The sequence below is a fragment of the Cucurbitaria berberidis genome (assembly GCF_010015615.1).
Source record: "Cucurbitaria berberidis CBS 394.84 unplaced genomic scaffold K460scaffold_4, whole genome shotgun sequence".
Lineage (NCBI taxonomy): Eukaryota > Fungi > Ascomycota > Dothideomycetes > Pleosporales > Cucurbitariaceae > Cucurbitaria > Cucurbitaria berberidis.
Genome location: NW_024468938.1, coordinates 2,768,462 through 2,783,774, shown reverse-complemented (window position 1 = coordinate 2,783,774; position 15,313 = coordinate 2,768,462). Strand labels below are relative to the sequence as shown.

The 15,313-nt window shown below is 51.7% G+C and overlaps 7 protein-coding genes across 7 annotated transcripts; 3 read left to right on the top strand and 4 right to left on the bottom strand.

Annotated features, from left to right (window-relative positions):
- Positions 1-22: 22 nt before the first annotated feature.
- On the bottom strand, positions 23-763 carry K460DRAFT_357369 (uncharacterized protein; the record flags this gene model as incomplete). Its single annotated transcript, XM_040932027.1, has 2 exons — positions 23-638; positions 687-763. 2 exons carry the CDS (start codon positions 761-763, stop codon positions 23-25), a joined length of 693 nt encoding a protein of 230 aa, XP_040786233.1.
- Positions 750-3,325, bottom strand: K460DRAFT_368535 (uncharacterized protein). The gene is made up of 4 exons (XM_040933795.1): positions 2,933-3,325; positions 2,440-2,879; positions 1,977-2,390; positions 750-1,924 (listed from the first exon to the last, which is right to left on the bottom strand). The coding sequence occupies exons 1-4, from the start codon at positions 3,250-3,252 to the stop codon at positions 1,056-1,058; spliced, it is 2,043 nt and encodes a 680-aa protein (XP_040786232.1). The 5' UTR covers positions 3,253-3,325; the 3' UTR covers positions 750-1,055.
- A 1,590-nt stretch (positions 3,326-4,915) lies between these two features.
- Positions 4,916-5,679, top strand: K460DRAFT_342096 (Glyoxalase/Bleomycin resistance protein/Dihydroxybiphenyl dioxygenase; the record flags this gene model as incomplete). Its single annotated transcript, XM_040931177.1, has 3 exons — positions 4,916-5,156; positions 5,230-5,546; positions 5,617-5,679. The coding sequence occupies 3 exons, from the start codon at positions 4,916-4,918 to the stop codon at positions 5,653-5,655; spliced, it is 597 nt and encodes a 198-aa protein (XP_040786231.1). The 3' UTR covers positions 5,656-5,679.
- A 150-nt stretch (positions 5,680-5,829) lies between these two features.
- Positions 5,830-8,985, bottom strand: K460DRAFT_342092 (threonyl-tRNA synthetase-like protein). Its single transcript, XM_040931176.1, has 6 exons — positions 8,570-8,985; positions 8,470-8,519; positions 8,082-8,413; positions 7,914-8,035; positions 6,587-7,864; positions 5,830-6,532 (listed from the first exon to the last, which is right to left on the bottom strand). Exons 1-6 carry the CDS (start codon positions 8,752-8,754, stop codon positions 6,163-6,165), a joined length of 2,337 nt encoding a protein of 778 aa, XP_040786230.1. The 5' UTR covers positions 8,755-8,985; the 3' UTR covers positions 5,830-6,162.
- A 166-nt stretch (positions 8,986-9,151) lies between these two features.
- K460DRAFT_342089 (Gar1-domain-containing protein) lies at positions 9,152-10,267 on the top strand. The gene is made up of 5 exons (XM_040931175.1): positions 9,152-9,241; positions 9,298-9,345; positions 9,396-9,496; positions 9,556-9,701; positions 9,753-10,267. Exons 1-5 carry the CDS (start codon positions 9,163-9,165, stop codon positions 10,024-10,026), a joined length of 648 nt encoding a protein of 215 aa, XP_040786229.1. The 5' UTR covers positions 9,152-9,162; the 3' UTR covers positions 10,027-10,267.
- A 332-nt stretch (positions 10,268-10,599) lies between these two features.
- On the top strand, positions 10,600-11,972 carry K460DRAFT_368532 (CDP-diacylglycerol-serine o-phosphatidyltransferas-like protein). Its single transcript, XM_040933794.1, has 4 exons — positions 10,600-10,835; positions 10,892-10,987; positions 11,082-11,278; positions 11,383-11,972. The coding sequence occupies exons 1-4, from the start codon at positions 10,769-10,771 to the stop codon at positions 11,749-11,751; spliced, it is 729 nt and encodes a 242-aa protein (XP_040786228.1). The 5' UTR covers positions 10,600-10,768; the 3' UTR covers positions 11,752-11,972.
- Positions 11,973-12,321: 349 nt separating this feature from the next.
- Positions 12,322-15,222, bottom strand: K460DRAFT_149343 (zinc metallo protein-like proteinase). Its single transcript, XM_040926803.1, has 4 exons — positions 14,720-15,222; positions 14,574-14,669; positions 12,675-14,527; positions 12,322-12,622 (listed from the first exon to the last, which is right to left on the bottom strand). Exons 1-4 carry the CDS (start codon positions 15,023-15,025, stop codon positions 12,526-12,528), a joined length of 2,352 nt encoding a protein of 783 aa, XP_040786227.1. The 5' UTR covers positions 15,026-15,222; the 3' UTR covers positions 12,322-12,525.
- Between the last annotated feature and the right edge of the window lie 91 nt (positions 15,223-15,313).

The following is a 15,313-nucleotide window of genomic DNA, read 5'->3' as shown; positions in this document are numbered from 1 at the left end:
CAGCCCGGCCACTTGCGTCCACCTAAGCTTCATGGTATTCCTTTACCCTTTCCATCCAGGCCCTCGTATCTTCCTTGCCCTTGCACCTACTCTGGAGAAGAACTCTCGAAAACTCTAAAACAAAGGCATGAGGCAAAGCAGCAGTCAAGTAATCTAACCAGCTTTCGTCTGCCATTTTAACCCATATGTCGACCAAGAACCTTCTCGCAGGAGAACCGCCCAAAGTACCGGCGTATATGATGTTGATCGCTGTCAGACCTGGCACAAGGCGCGGTGTATTTTCCATCGCACCCACCAAAGCATCCAACATTGCATTCTTGAAGCCGACGTCCATAAGCTTTTCGCCCATGATGTAACACCTGCAGAGCAAAACGTACTCGTGGTTATAGTTCTTGCCTTTACTTCCGGCGTACACAGTGGGCATGTTCTTGAAGTACAGCCAATGAAGGTACACCTTGAATAGCTCAGGATCTTCATCGACCAGCTGAATGTCGCGCGGATCGGCTTTCGGGGAGGCCCATTCGGGCTTCATAGCGTTGTCAAGGAAGGCCGAGCTCTTGCGGGCGACTGCTTCGTGAACTGGGAACTTGACGGCTTCGGCTCCAGTGCCGACGGTGATAGTGATCATGTCGATTATGCTAGGTACAGTCAGTGATGTATGGAAGCTGATGAGAAGGCTGACTCACTTCAAAGCCTCCGTCCGCAAGATGCGACCGCAGTCGGACTTGAACTCCACTTCCATTTTCTCAGACGGGTTAGACATGGCTCCGATCGAGCAGCTGGAGTTCAAGGCGATAGGTGGAATCGATGTGTAGTTGCATTGCGTTTAACGCTTCGGTGGTGAAGTTAAATAGTGGTGAAGAGACGAACTAATCGGGAAGGAGCGGTTTTAACTTCACATGAGGTTTGACGTGAGGTAAACCAGTTTCGTCGCTAGTGCCCGGTCCATATTATCTCGTACTACATAGTTAGGTAGGTATATTCGCTAGAACGCTTCAAACCAAAAGAAAAGACAAATCATGACATATCCCAAACGTCCCACGCCCTCAACTGTCTCAAGGATAAGCACTCGTCTCCTGCTTCTCTCCTAGTTTTCCAGGGACAAATTTGGCCCTCACCACATCCAGACTGATTCTCCTCTTCTCCCTCTTGTCCCCATCGTCCTCTCTCTCACTTTCGCTCTCCTTCTCCTTCTTCTTCTTAACCTGTTCGATCGCTTCCTCGGTCAATTCCTGACGGTTCATGCGTTCCACTACGTCATTCTTCCTCGTGCGTTTATCACCGAGCCAAATAAGCAGCCCGGCTGTGGCATTACATGTGATAGAACAGATAAGAATAACTGTCGTGATCGCCATTGGCCTGTGCTTGTAGTATATACCCCATGTGGTGGCGCCGAGTGAGATTTGTAGAAGAGAGTGGCAGTCAAGCAGAACGACGATAGCAATGAGGAGACGGAGCGGGAAGGCGTGGTGCGTCTCAGTCTCGTGCGGCTTATAAAAGGAGTGCGACTTGCAGAACTTGTCTTGATGGTGCTCGAGCTTTTCCTGTTGTTTAGGGGTCAATACTGTGAACTCCCACTGATTCTCCGGGTCCGCAGGATCCACTACTTGCGGTGCAGCGATTGGCGCATTTACTGCAGGAAGATCGTTGTGATCCTGTAGGTCTGGTAGCATTTCCTTCTTCCGCCGAGACCAGGTGAAATGGTGGTAATGAGCAATGTAAATCATGTGGTAGGTATCGATGGCTCGGAAAGGGGCCAACCCATCACCAACTACAGCGAAAAGGGCAACCAGGACGCTGTCGATGATGTGGACGACGTAGATCTGCTTTCCGCCGACATTGATCCACCCGATCAGGAACAGCACCCATGCGAGACCGAACAACGTGATAAGGGTGGCGTAAAGCGTGACGAGGAAGCCCAAAGCTATGCTGGGGTCAGTAGATGAACAATAAAAGATTTAGGTAGAGGAACTTACGTCTCCTGACATACTGTCCAAATCCTCTCATTGTGCGCTTGAACTTGGATCGCTTTGAGTGCAGCATATGCCGCACGTGGTCGTTCACCTCTTTCTTGTCATCTTTGCTCCATCCGTCTAGGGAGGCGCCATGGGGAAGAACAGCATAACGGGATTCGCTCAAGTGCGAGTCAATGGTAGCAATAGTGGCCATGGTGCTCTCAGTCTGGCTCCGTTGTAGCCTCGGACCAGCTTGCTCCTCCACCTGAGCTGCGTACGCTGGCCCTAGAACTCGACTGATATCCTCAATGATCTCATCTTCGCTGCGGCGGCGGCGTAGGTTGTAGGTGGGTCGACGGTTGAGGAAGGGGAGGTTGGGGATGAAGAGCGAGTTCTGCATATTTGTGAGGGACGTGAGTGTGGCGACTTCAGGATCTGGTGTTGTTAGCTTGCGAGACAGCAGCTTATTATAGGTGACACATACCAATGGTATCCAAGACATCCACCATGTCTGACGTGTAGTTCATCGATATGTCGTCGTGGTACGCAGCTGCACTGTCTGGGCGAGGTTTACTCTCGTGCTCCTTCTTGCCCCAGAACGGTATTCTTGTCTGCACTGCACTCTTGACTTTCCTTAATCGACTTTGTGCTGGCTCTGGCTCTGTGAGAGTCGATTCGCTCCCGTTGGAAGGCACCTGTCCAAGCACACAGTCCTCGTTCAAGGCTGGCAATGGCGCGTTCAATCTGGATGTTGAGACATTCGGCTGATGAGCTACTTGTCGCAGCGCATTCGACGCAGGCATCCGTCGTATACCAATACTGGCTTGTCGTCCGCCAACGGTCGGTCGACGTTGCTGTTGCTGGGGTGATGGGCTGTTTGGGGCCGAGTTGCTTCTTGCTCGTCGTGCCGTCGCGGCAAGAGTGCTTTGTGGTGGTTAGCAAAGGCGTTGCCCTTTATTCGATCTGCTCGAGCATACCTATGATTGACGAGCGACGAAGGATCGCCATATCTGGATGGCCTGGGCACATGTGCGCCAGCGTCGATAGATGACTGTAACGAGGTGGGCGGTTCGACGACAGGTTGGCGTACTGGCGGATTATCTTGCACAGCAAAGTCGCGCGCAGCCGGGCCCGCCTGTGTACCTAGGAAGCCTTCATTGACAGCCTGCATGCTCGAATTGTCGTGCGGTGCGAGACCTTGTTGAGGAACATGGAGCGCGCCGGTGCCAGTGCCCGACGATGTCGCCTCAGCGAGCCTGTTGCGCGCCGACCGCGTCTTCGCCTTCAGCTTGTCCATGGCGGTGGTGCAAGAATCGATGGAAAGAGTGTAGATATCACCAGCACTTCAAGATAAACATGCTTTATGGATTGACACGGCGCCGCGGAAGGGCTGGCGGCTGGGCCCTAGCCCTCAAAGCCTGGAAATTGGGCTAGGCATGACCTCATACTGCGCCAAAACACCACAATACAACCCCTTTTGTGCATCCACACTAATCATTGCGGAGAGCATGGATCCCTGACGACCTTTTAGACGCTTGGAAACGTGACAGTGCAGAATCCTTTCTGGTAAACATGCTACGAAACAGATGGCATGTTCCAATTGCCAGCACAGCCATCAGGATTCAGTATCAGGAGATCATCGTGCATCACAACCATGTCGCGATCGCCTCGCTTAAAACCGGGTTCTGGGTTCATGGCTCGCCATGGCCATACTTTACTTTACATCTCGTCTTCATTATGTCTGCAGGAATTCATCAACAAACATTTTACAATTTTCAATCCACAGGGTCTTTTAGTTTCGATATTTGCTAGCGGCGGGCACATCTCCGATCCCGCGGCTCAACTTCTGATCAACATCTTGTCGCCTTACGCGTCTTGTTACCCTTCAGTTCCTCCAGTCGAGGTGTATACGCACACACGTCTCATAATGTGCGTTACCAGATCTTCTATCTTTATCTCAGATGGTTCTTGTCCATTTAAAATGTGCCGTGGGCCATCCCGTTTCGGCTCAGGTCAGATCAGGTCAAACGACACCAGAACTCGTGAGTGAAACGACACCAACGAAAGACAAGCGACCCAAAGAAATTCTTTCGTTAGTGTCCCCTGCTTTGTTAGGTCCAGAGTCTTCCAGAACGCGTCGACACGTAGTACTCCTATATCTTTGAAACGCCATACGCTCCTGACGTCATGGCCCCCAGCGGCTTCAGCCCCTGCTTACCCAAATTCACAACGTGCATCGAGAATTTGCGCACAATACACGACCGTAGATTTTCACGAAAAACCTAGGTTACGGAGATTCGTCTGCTGCCCCTCATCCAAAATGAAATATCTTATGCGTCATGGCATCTTTCGTGTCTATATCAAGGACACAACGATGCATTGGAATTTCCACTTAAACAAGAACCTACCCGGCGATTAACCAAGACTGCAGTACAGGAGGAAACTATTGGCTGCCTCGTCCCTAAATATCGTTTCTCACTTGTTGTGTGGAGGTCAGACGATGGAACGGTAAGAACTGATGTTATTGAACTAGAAGCTAAGTGTGACTTCGATGGCTACAATCGCCATGACTGTTTCCCAGTAGTAGAGTCAGACCCAAGATATGTCTGCGCCACCTTGTAAAGGCTATCTGGTAGTCTTTAGAGCCCACCATGACTGCTCCAGTACACTTACAGATTCGAAGGATTTATTGGCAGGTAATACGTACATCTCTTCTCTTCTCTCGCTGAATCCTCCATGAAAACGCAATACGTGACTATGTGGATCCAACACCTCAGAGCAGCACCACATAGTCAAGCACGCCAACAAGATTACCCCGCATGCCCCACATCCATCCTACAGTACTCTATCATATAACAATCAGCGGACTAAGAAGCTATGACATTGATCCATTCATAGAATACCTTTCACGGTGTACCTTTCTTCCAACTTTGCATGTTTACACTCCTCATCAAACCGCAATGACTACCACCAATAACCCCAACCACCCCCCAGGGCCCTATCCAAAAGGCGAACACATTCTCCCCCCTCCGCGCCCCGTCTCCCCGGCAACCGCATCGTACCGCCTCAACCATCTAATGCTGCGTATCAAGGACCCAAAAAAGAGTCTGGAATTCTACTGCGATTGCATGGGCATGCACGTTGTCTTCATCTTTGACGCTGGGCCATGGACTATATACTACCTCGGGCCGCGAGACGTCGGTGCGTACCCATACATATATATACCAGGCACATCCAGTTCGCATAGCTTATATACTAACCAATCCACACTCAGAAATCGCAAACCTCGGTACATCAAAAGGGCTCTTGGAACTCTACCATATCCCCGCTGACGCTTCGACGCCGTATGCCTCTGGAAACGAGTACTCAGCTTCAGGCGTAGGCTTCGGCCATGTTGGTTTCACGGTACCAGATGTTGCTGCCACACTAGAGCGCGTGGCGAGCTTTGGCTTTGAAGTGATTAAACCGCTAGGTGAGGCGGCGGAAGCCCAGATGGGCTTACCAGGGGATGTTGTCCAGGGGAAACATGGAAGTGTGCATGATGGTTATAAGCATGTGTTTAAGCAACTGGCTTTTGTGAAAGACCCTGATGTAAGTTTTCTCCCTGGGGGAGGAAGGGATGATTTGTGCCTCGTTGAATAGCAGCTAATTGTGTACATAGGGATATTGGGTCGAGCTTGTGCCGCAGAGTTTGAAGTGATTTTGGACGTTGTCGATAGATTCAGAAGGAGTGTGTGGTTAAGAAGAGAAATAGTACTATCGCTCTCTGAGCAGTCAGTCACCCAGTTGTGCCTGAATGGTTGCCGTGTTGCAAAACAACGGCGAGTCTCCAGATGAGTATTTAAAAAGAATTTAAGAATTTCATAGGCTTCTCACATACAGCTAGTAGAAACCCGCTCGGCCTTATGTTGCAGTGGACTTAGCTATCAGGCTTCCACCGGCTTGGGAATTAAAAAAGGCTGACCATGCAGATCATTGACTGAGCCTACATGACGCGTTATATCAGAGTGGATGTGCATTCCTGTCTGAAGAACAGAAGAAAATACAATCAGATAAAAGATCCTGGAGACGGTTATGACGATTCGTAAATTCTACTGAGCATACTGGTGTAAGAGCTGCACATGACATGGTCTCCTTGTTCTTCATCAAGTCATACCTCATACCTTACACGCCTTCCGATGCACCCACGATCTCTCGCTCAATCACCTTAGACCTTGTTCTCAAATCTCCGCTCGTCCCTTAACTGCACAAGCTTCTTGACCGCCTCATCAAGCGGCACAATCTCGCCACGTTGCTGTGTCTCCTGATCATCGCGGTTCCTCCAGTTGACAGCCCCCGCTTTCTGCTCCTCAGCACCAACGACCATGATGAAGTTGTATAGCGCTAGTTGAGCCGTGCGGATCTTCTTCTGCATGGTGTTTCCGCTGATGTCAATGTCGGCATGGAGACGGTGTTTACGGAGTTCGGCTTGGACTTCCTTAACGTAGTCGTTCGCAGAAGGCATGACTGGAATGACCATGACTTGGCGAGGAGAGAGCCAGAAGGGCCAGCGACCAGCAAAGTGCTCTGTGAGGATACTAGTGGAATATTAGCGAACATGTTAAAAAGTAATTAGAAGCCTGTTAACTTACGCAATGAACCGCTCGAAGGAACCGTAGATAGCACGATGGATCATGACAGGACGAGCGTAACCGGGCTGTGGCGGTGGAATCTTCTTGGGTATTGTGACCTCACCCTCCAACTTCTCCTTCTTTTGCTCAATGTGACTGCCCTCCTTCGACGGCTCCTCTTTGATTTCTTTGACCTTCTCCTCCTTCGGCTTTGCAGATGCAACCTCAGATGTCATATACTCAAGCTCGAACTGGTTCGGAAGTTGGAAATCAAGCTGAATCGTGGCGCACTGGAACTCGCGCTTCAGGGCATCAGAGATTGTGATGTCGATCTTTGGTCCGTAGAAGGCACCGTCACCAGGGTTCAGCTCCCAAGCGCCGCCGCCCGCAGCCGTGAATTGGTCCAGAGCTTCAGTCAGCTTCGCCTCCGCCTTGTTCCAGGTCTCGATATCGCCAAGGAAGCCTTCTGGGCGCGTGCTCAGTTTCAGTTTGAAGGTGAAGCCAAACTTTCCATACACCGCCTTCAAAAAGTCGAAAAGCGCTGAAATTTCTTCAGTGATCTGGTCCTGAGTACAGAAAACGTGGGTATCGTCCTGTTGGAATCGGCGCACTCGTGTAAGACCTGTAAGAGCACCACTGGCTTCATTTCGGTGCAAGATACCAAAGTCAGCCATGCGGATTGGTAGCTCTCGGTAGCTTCGCTCGCGGTGCTTGAAAATCAAACAGTGACCAGGACAATTCATGGGCTTCAAAGCCCACTTCTCTTTCTCGACATCGAATGTAAACATGTCATCGGCATAGTGCTGCCAATGCCCCGAAATCTTCCATAGCGCAGAGTTGTACATGTTCGGCGATCCGACCTCCTGGTAGCCACGGTTCCAGTACTCTTCCCGCAAGAATGCTTGCAGTGTGTTGTAAATGATCTGACCATGCGGGAGGAAGAAGCAGGAACCAGGACTGTACTCGTGGAAGAAGAAGAGCTCCTGTTCCTTTCCGATCTTTCGGTGATCACGCTTGGCAGCCTCTTCGAGGAACTTGAGATGCGCATGCATTGCATCCTTGTCCGGGAAGGAGACACCATATATGCGCTGTAAGCTGTCGTTATTGGCATCGCCGAGGAAGTACGAGGCAGAATTCTTCATAATCTTGAACTGCTTTATCCGTCCGGTGTGTGGTACGTGTGGTCCCCGGCAAAGATCGATAAGAGGTCCGTTACGATAGACGGTCGTGAAGGTGCCATCGGGAATCTTGTCCTTGATGATGTGTTGCTTGTACTTGTTTGTCTTGAACATCTCGAGTCTACGTTACAGTCAGTATCGAGATCTGCTAGGTGCAAAGGCGATCTTACAGGTCATCTTTGGAAAGCGTCAGTCGCTGGAAGGGCTGCTTTTCCTTGACGATGTTGTTGACGATGGTCTCGAGCGGCTTGTGGTCGGACTGCTCTACGGCAGCCTTCTCTGGAAGGGCCATCTGCGATTCTGTCAGCCCAAACTTTGGCCTCTTGGGCCCGGCTTACCTCGTAGTAGAAGCCATCTTCAATTGGTGGACCAATGCAAAGGTCGCAGCCGAATCTACGTTCAGACGCCTCTCCCAGGATATGCGCACTCGAATGCCAAAAGACTTTTTTGCCCTCTGGATGATCGAATGGTAGGAGCTCCAGTTTGCAACTCTTCTCTAGCGGTCGCTCAAGATCCCACAGCGTCTCCTCTGAGGTGCCCTTGTCCAATCGTGCGATCACAGTGCGCTCGAATAGGCTCTTGGCGATGTTGCGTGCGATGTCTGCCGGACTGGTAACCCATGACTGTCCTTCGATAATCTTGCCGTCTTCGAGTGTGATGCTAATGTTCTCTATGCGAAGAATGCGTCAGTGAAGGGACTGGATGCATGTTCGAGGAGGAGCGTACCGCGGGGCTTTTGGGCCACTTCCTCGTCGTACTTGGCTTTGAGCGTTTCGCTAAAGACTTGTTAGCATGCTGAGGGACATGGCCTATTGGTTCGACTTACAAGATCTTAATTCGGTGGTCAATGTACGCTGGCGCAGGGTCGAGCATCAGAGGCCGACCATCTCCACCATCGCCCTTGGCCTTCTTCTCTTTCTTCGGTTTGGGAGCCTTCTGTTCTGCAGAGACTGCCAGGTTTTTGACGCCCTCGACAGCCGTGTTGACGGCGTCTTTCACCGCTTCCGCCATGTTGTATGTTGGGTGTCGAGTCAAGTGGAGCGTAGTAAATTAATAGGACGTCTGAGTCAATGTCGCGCGCCAAGGGCTATGATTCGAAACGCTGTAGGGGAGCAATGGTTGTACAACGTGAGTAGGAGCTGGAGGTACCTGGGCACAACCTAAATTATTATACCCAAACAAAAAAGTCACAATTGCAGTTATCAAAGCCTCACATCGACTCTCAATTTCACACAGCTCCACGCGCAGACAGCCCACCTTCGGCATTTGGTGGGGTTTCGCGGCGCAAGGACGCATCGGCGAAACGTGGCACCGATTGGCCGCGCCTTCCAACCTCGATTTTCAGTTCGAACTTTTCGCGAAGCTGCTGAACCAGCTCAAACTCCGCGCACCGATTGTACCCCCAACATCCTACACAACATGGCATTTCGCGGCACACCACGAGGCGGTCGCGGCGGCGGCTTTGGCGGCGGCAGAGGCGGATTTACTCCCCGTGGAGGTGTGTAGCTCAGTGCAGGAGCTTTGCAGGCAGGACTTCAAGCTAACTCTGTACAGGACGCGGTGGAGCTGGAGCTTCATACGGACCCCCAGACCAAGTTTTTGGTATGCGCACCAATACTGAAGCGCTATGGCACCGCTAACAACACGACTAGAAATGGGCAAATTCGTCCACGATGTCGAAAACGAGATGTTCTGCGAATCGATAAACGTCAAGATCCCGTACTTCAATGCGCCTGTTTACCTCGAGAACAAGGTACATATCCATAGAAAAGACGAGATGAAGAAGAAGCATGAATGCTGACGCAGCTGCAGACCCCTATTGGCAAAGTCGACGAGATCCTCGGCCCGCTGAACCAGGTCTTCTTCACCATCAAGCCGCAAGAAGGCATCCAAGCAAAGTCATTCAAGGCTGGCGACAAGTTCTACATTGGAGGCGACAAGCTTCTGCCAATTGATAGGTACGCTATCATTATTTAAACAACCTGGGAACGAAAAGCTAACATCGATAGGTTCCTACCGAAACCCAAGCCAGTGGGTGGTACGGCGAGGGTCAAGAAGCCAGCGGGCGCAGGTGGCCGTGGTGCACCACGAGGAGGCTCCCGCGGCTTCGGAGGCCGTGGTCGAGGAGCACCAAGAGGACGCGGTGGACCCCCTGGACGCGGTGGATCACGAGGCAGCTTTGGCGGAGGAGGCTTCAGCCGCGGCGGTGGTGGTGGCGGCTTCTCAAGAGGTGGACGTGGTGGTGGCGGCGGCTTTGGTGGACGTGGTCGAGGAGGTTACTGAGCGTGTCGTTTCTGACTCAGTCACGACTCGAAACCAGACGAGACAGGACAACGACGGTCCTTTGTCGCGGTACCAGTACAGCCATCACGATTATCCTACCGATACCATGATCATTCGGCGGCGTTTGGGAGTTAGGACGGGCACTTGCTATGGGATGTCGAAAATCTGGCGCCATGTTGCAAATAGCTCGAGACTGGTGCAAGGTCTATTGCTTCTAGTCGAATCAAATTTTGAAATCCAGCCTCTGAGAATGCTTTACAAATGGGCGCCTTCCTATGGCGTCGGTGATGTTGAAATGTCTTGAACTACAAACTGCATCGCTACCTGCGTGCAATTGAGACGCACACTAGGCTGCAAACAATCTTGAACGCGGTTTCTATTGGGTCCAAGAATCAACTGATTCCTAACGAATAAGAAGAGCATCACTGACATTGTGTCGCAACTTGGTTATCGTAGCGCTGTACAGCCCGGCAGATGTCATGGCGGTGCAGGTGGAGTTTGCGCACAGCATGTGGCTGGCGCGCGGAAGGATGACGTTCTCGCCAAACTTGAATTCGAGACAGACCCGGTCTGCACGTCACCAACCTCCGGCGCGCACCCAGTAGCATATAACAAGCTTTCTTCTAGCACCGATCCTCTCAACACCCTTCCGTTACTCAAAAAAGGATAAACTTTGTTCCAATACCTTCCTCGCTCTACAATACAAACCTAGACAGGTACCATTCGAGCAAATCAGGCAGCTATGGCACAGCGAAGAAATGGCGCGCCGCAAGGCCCCAAGGACGACGCTCCTGCGTCCAAGGATCTGAGTGCGTAGCAGCGAATGAAAGGATGGGAATATGAGTTGTATACTAACAAGACGCAGCGCAAGATAAGCAGGCACGTCTTCTGTCCCAGGAAGCCGGCCACTTCTCTCTCGTGCGCGCTCTGCACCTTGCAGATTTCATTACTGAGCTCAATGGTACGCCTCACACAGAAGAAACCCCAAGCACTCATCTTAGGCAATGGAGGAGGCATGCATAAACGGATTTCAATGGGACTGACGATTGTTATAGGCTTCTGTGGCGTAATGTCCGTCTTCTCCTCGCTGCGCTACTGCATCCAGGGTGACCCGCACAACTACGCGAATCTCTATTGGGCACTTGGCTTAATACCTCTGGGTCTGTTTTTCGACTTCCTAGACGGCAAGGTCGCTAGGTGGAGGAAGAGGGCGTCGTTGATGGGTCAGGAGTTGGATTCGCTTGCGGATTTGGTACGTTTTAACCTCACTCTCCAACCACCCGATGACGAGAAACCAATGGGAGAACTACCATTTCCCACTGTTCAGGATAGAGGGCTAACGGACTGGTGCGATAGGTATCCTTCGGCGTCTCGCCCGCAGCCGCAGCTTTCAGTCTCGGTCTCCGCACCCCGCTCGACCACATCCTGCTGGCCTTCTTCGTACTCTGCGGCCTAACCCGTCTCGCGCGCTTCAACGTCACCGTCGCCATGCTGCCCAAAGACGGCTCCGGCAAGTCCAAATACTTTGAAGGCACGCCCATTCCCATGTCTCTTATCCTGGTGCAAATCATGGCGTACTGGGTGTACAAGGGCTGGACGCTTGAACAGGTACCCCTGGGCCTGTGGCTGGAGGGTACCGCCTTTGAGTTCCACCCCGTTGTCGCCATGTTCATACTACATGGGTGTCTTATGGTCAGCAAGACTATCCATATCCCCAAGCCTTAGAAATCTAGAATGGACAAGAGTGATTTCCAGAGGGGCCGTTGGGAGCGAAGGTATACTGGGGGGCTGTAGGCGGCACGATGCCTCGCCATAGCAGGGACGTCACGCTTATTGCTCCTTGGTATTATAGAGGGATAACGATGCTATGACCGACTAGCGGGCGCACGTACAAAATAATGATGATACCCTATTATCAGATTTACTCGTAAATTTTCCCCATGTCACCCGAGGGTTGCCTTCAAGTCGTTGTTTCCAACCTCTTAATATTGCAGAGGGAAGTAGAAACGTACGGCATAACGGCAAAGTAATAGTAGTCCTAAGTTTGTACACTAGGAGCACTATGTGATTACTAACAGGACCATGTACCATCTATATTCTAACTCTACTGTTACTATTACAAGAGGTCGGATCTGATATTGATCGTATGACGGCGTTGCTTAGCCTCTTCGGGAGGTACCACCTCGCGATACCTCTACACTTTGTCCTCCTTGGTAGATCATGCTGACAATGCGTCGAGCACCATATATCCTGTTGAGAAGTTGCACTTGCGGTAGACGGGACATGCAAGCACAAAGGCTTAAGCCTCAGCCTATGACCAACATATCAGTTCATTATCTCCAGCCGGGTCTTCATGGGCGATGGGGTCCGTTTGGACACCCTCGATGATAGATGGACAACGACGACTACTAGAGTAGGCGTCTTAGTGTAGACATCCGGATAATCGAACGCGATGCCCAAACAAAGAGGTGTCAAAAGCTGAATATGTACGCAATAGTCTCAGCGCGTGATGATCAACGAAAAGCCGTCAATCCAACTACCACAGGATCCGGATATGCCGCCGATTGTATACCCGCGAGGAGGGATGAGCGTGTGCCTGGGAGAATTAGTCGGTATGCACATCAATAATAACACCAAGTTGAACATACCCGCTACCACCATTAGGATTGCCGAACCAATCACTCTTCCTACCCAAGGTCGTCAAGATCTGGATGCCATCGATCCAAAGCCCTGCCCGCAGAGCAAAACCTAATATAAGCTCTCCCTTCCGCGTATCCAACGGGAAATCAGTGGGAGTACCTCCGCGCTTGCCAAATAGCTGGCTAGTCGCGTCCTCATAGATGAATTCTAGGCCGTCTAGGGCGAAACCATGATACACTTTGACGCTAAGCAGGAGCTTAGTCGATATGTACGTGTTCTCGAGCAGAATCTCTTGCGGTTGTGAGCCCTCCATCTGCGAGTACCCCAACTTGCTGCCTCGGTAACCCCAACGACCATCGGGAAATTTAACGCGAGCCAGCTTTTGGTTCGCAAGCAGACTAAAGTCTTCGATAACGTGACTCCCTCCGCCTGCAGAGAAGACCTCGATCTTCAGTCGTGACTTGAGCTTCTCCTTGGGCATGAGTGCGCGGAGAGTGGCCTCTTCCAGTGCAACCTGTCGTGGAAACTGATTGTCCGACTCAGGAAACTCTCTCCAGTAATGGCAAACATCGTCTCCCTCTGGGTACAGCTCAACCCATGCGATCCCAGATTTCGATGTTGCAATTACACCACCTTGACCGCTATCAACCGTCCACACTTGCACGCTGCTATCTCCGTTGAGATTGTCCTGGTCGATTGGTATCCGGAAGCACGGATGGAATCGGAAACGGAGCACATCTAGTTTGTGCCATCTACATTCATCATTGGGCAAAACAAGCCGTTGGCCGGGTGATTTGGTTCGGGTCGAATATGATTCTCGACAAATAAATGTACGATTCAAGGTAACGTAGTCGCGTAACATGACGCCAGACTCCTGGTGTGGGCATCCGAATAGATGCCCAGTCTCGTGGAGGTGAGCGCCAATTCCTATGTTGGCAGTTTCCCAATTGCTGCCGGACTCGTTACAGTCATTTGCGACAAAAGCGGTGTCTGTCCGAGTGCAGTCCTGGAAGGACTGGAAAACCTCTTCGATACTCGATGGATAGCTGTGGAGTGCGTGCGAACCAAATATACCAATCTGTAGGTCTCCAGCTCCGCCGCCTAGAGCTGCATGTCCTCGAATCGTGTTCTCCTTCTGGTCCCAACGCGAGTCGAGAAACATGCAGGAAACGTAGTGTTTTTGCGTTGGGTGGAAATAGTCTCTGCAGGCTTCTAGGGCAATATCGAAGAGTTCCCCCTTCTTCGTCCCAGGCCCGTATTGCTGAGCACGCTCAAGATCCTGGATCTCGGCGACAGTCTTGCTAGAGCGAATGACATGGACCTTCGCCTGCGTTCGATATTGGTTGGTTGCCCAGTCCTGGAAGCTCAAAGTCCCTGGCTCCCAAGCGTCCTCGAAGCGGAAGCAGCGTCGACCAAAACCGTACCGCTTCATCTGCTCGCCTGTGAAAGCCTGCCAAAGATATGCCGCCATGCGGAATTTCCGAATCGCAAGATCTAGGCCGTTTCCTTCCCGCTGCATGCGATCTGGAGGTACGTCATATGTGCCTGGAGAGTCCCGGCCAAGAATGATGGCCAGTTGAAGAGGCGGAGAATGCGATAGCGGCAGGTAGTTGATGTTTATGAAAGAGGCATGGCAGGGGACGGAAGTATTGTTGGATGACACCTTGGGCGAAGCAAAGTCTAGACGAATGCGATTCCACCCAGGCTCCAGATGCACCAAAGCCTTGAAGTATGAGTCGTGGACCGGCCAGCATGTAGCTGGGAAGCGGCCTTGATGGTGGTTAACCGTAATTGTACCGTCCAGCGGCCTACTATTCGCTTCACCGACCTGTCCGAATATTAGTAGTACTTGTTGATGCACCTAACCAGAGTCAGCGATATAGGAGCACAGAAGCAGCGAGACCAACCCATGAGTTATCCGAAACGGAAATGACGCGCGGTGCGAGAAGCGACGATTTGTTCAGCGACGCATTGGAGCCAGTGGATGTTGGCGAAGATAAGCCCTATGGAGCTGTCAATCGGTTGTACTAGTTGCACGACCACTTGCACTCACATTCATGCTGTAACGCTTGACGGGTTCGACAGAGGGCCGCTGGGGCCGAGCCGGTAGAGGCGTGGGACCATTTGTGAGGTTTTTGGTCAGGGTTGTAACATCTTCGGTCGTCGACGTGGCCGGCGTGGTGGATGGTGTCGACGAGCCGACTTGCGAAGAGTTCAGCGTCGAAGCAGAGACGCGATGGGACAAACCATTGCCATTCTGTCCGTTCGCCTGACCATCTAGAACCACCTGGCCATGCCTGCCGCTGGCTTTGGAGCTTCGACTACTCTTTCTGCGCAAACTACTTAGGAACGAAGGCATCTAGGCTATGCTACGGCGCTGGTATATTGGGCCGGGTACGGACGCATAGGCGTAAGGAGCGACGGCCGGGGAGCGATGTGGAGCTTATAGAAGCTGTGCGGAGGACGCGTAATGCAGTGTGATGGACACTGGAGTAGGGAACAGGCTTGCGGAATGCGGCAATGGCAATATCGATGCAGGCTATGCTGGCAGAAGCAAACGAGTGAAGCCAGGGAATGCTGAACGGAGAACGAGAGTAGTAGTGAGTTGGAGGTGGATTGGACCGACTTGGATGGCGCCGACAGGCCT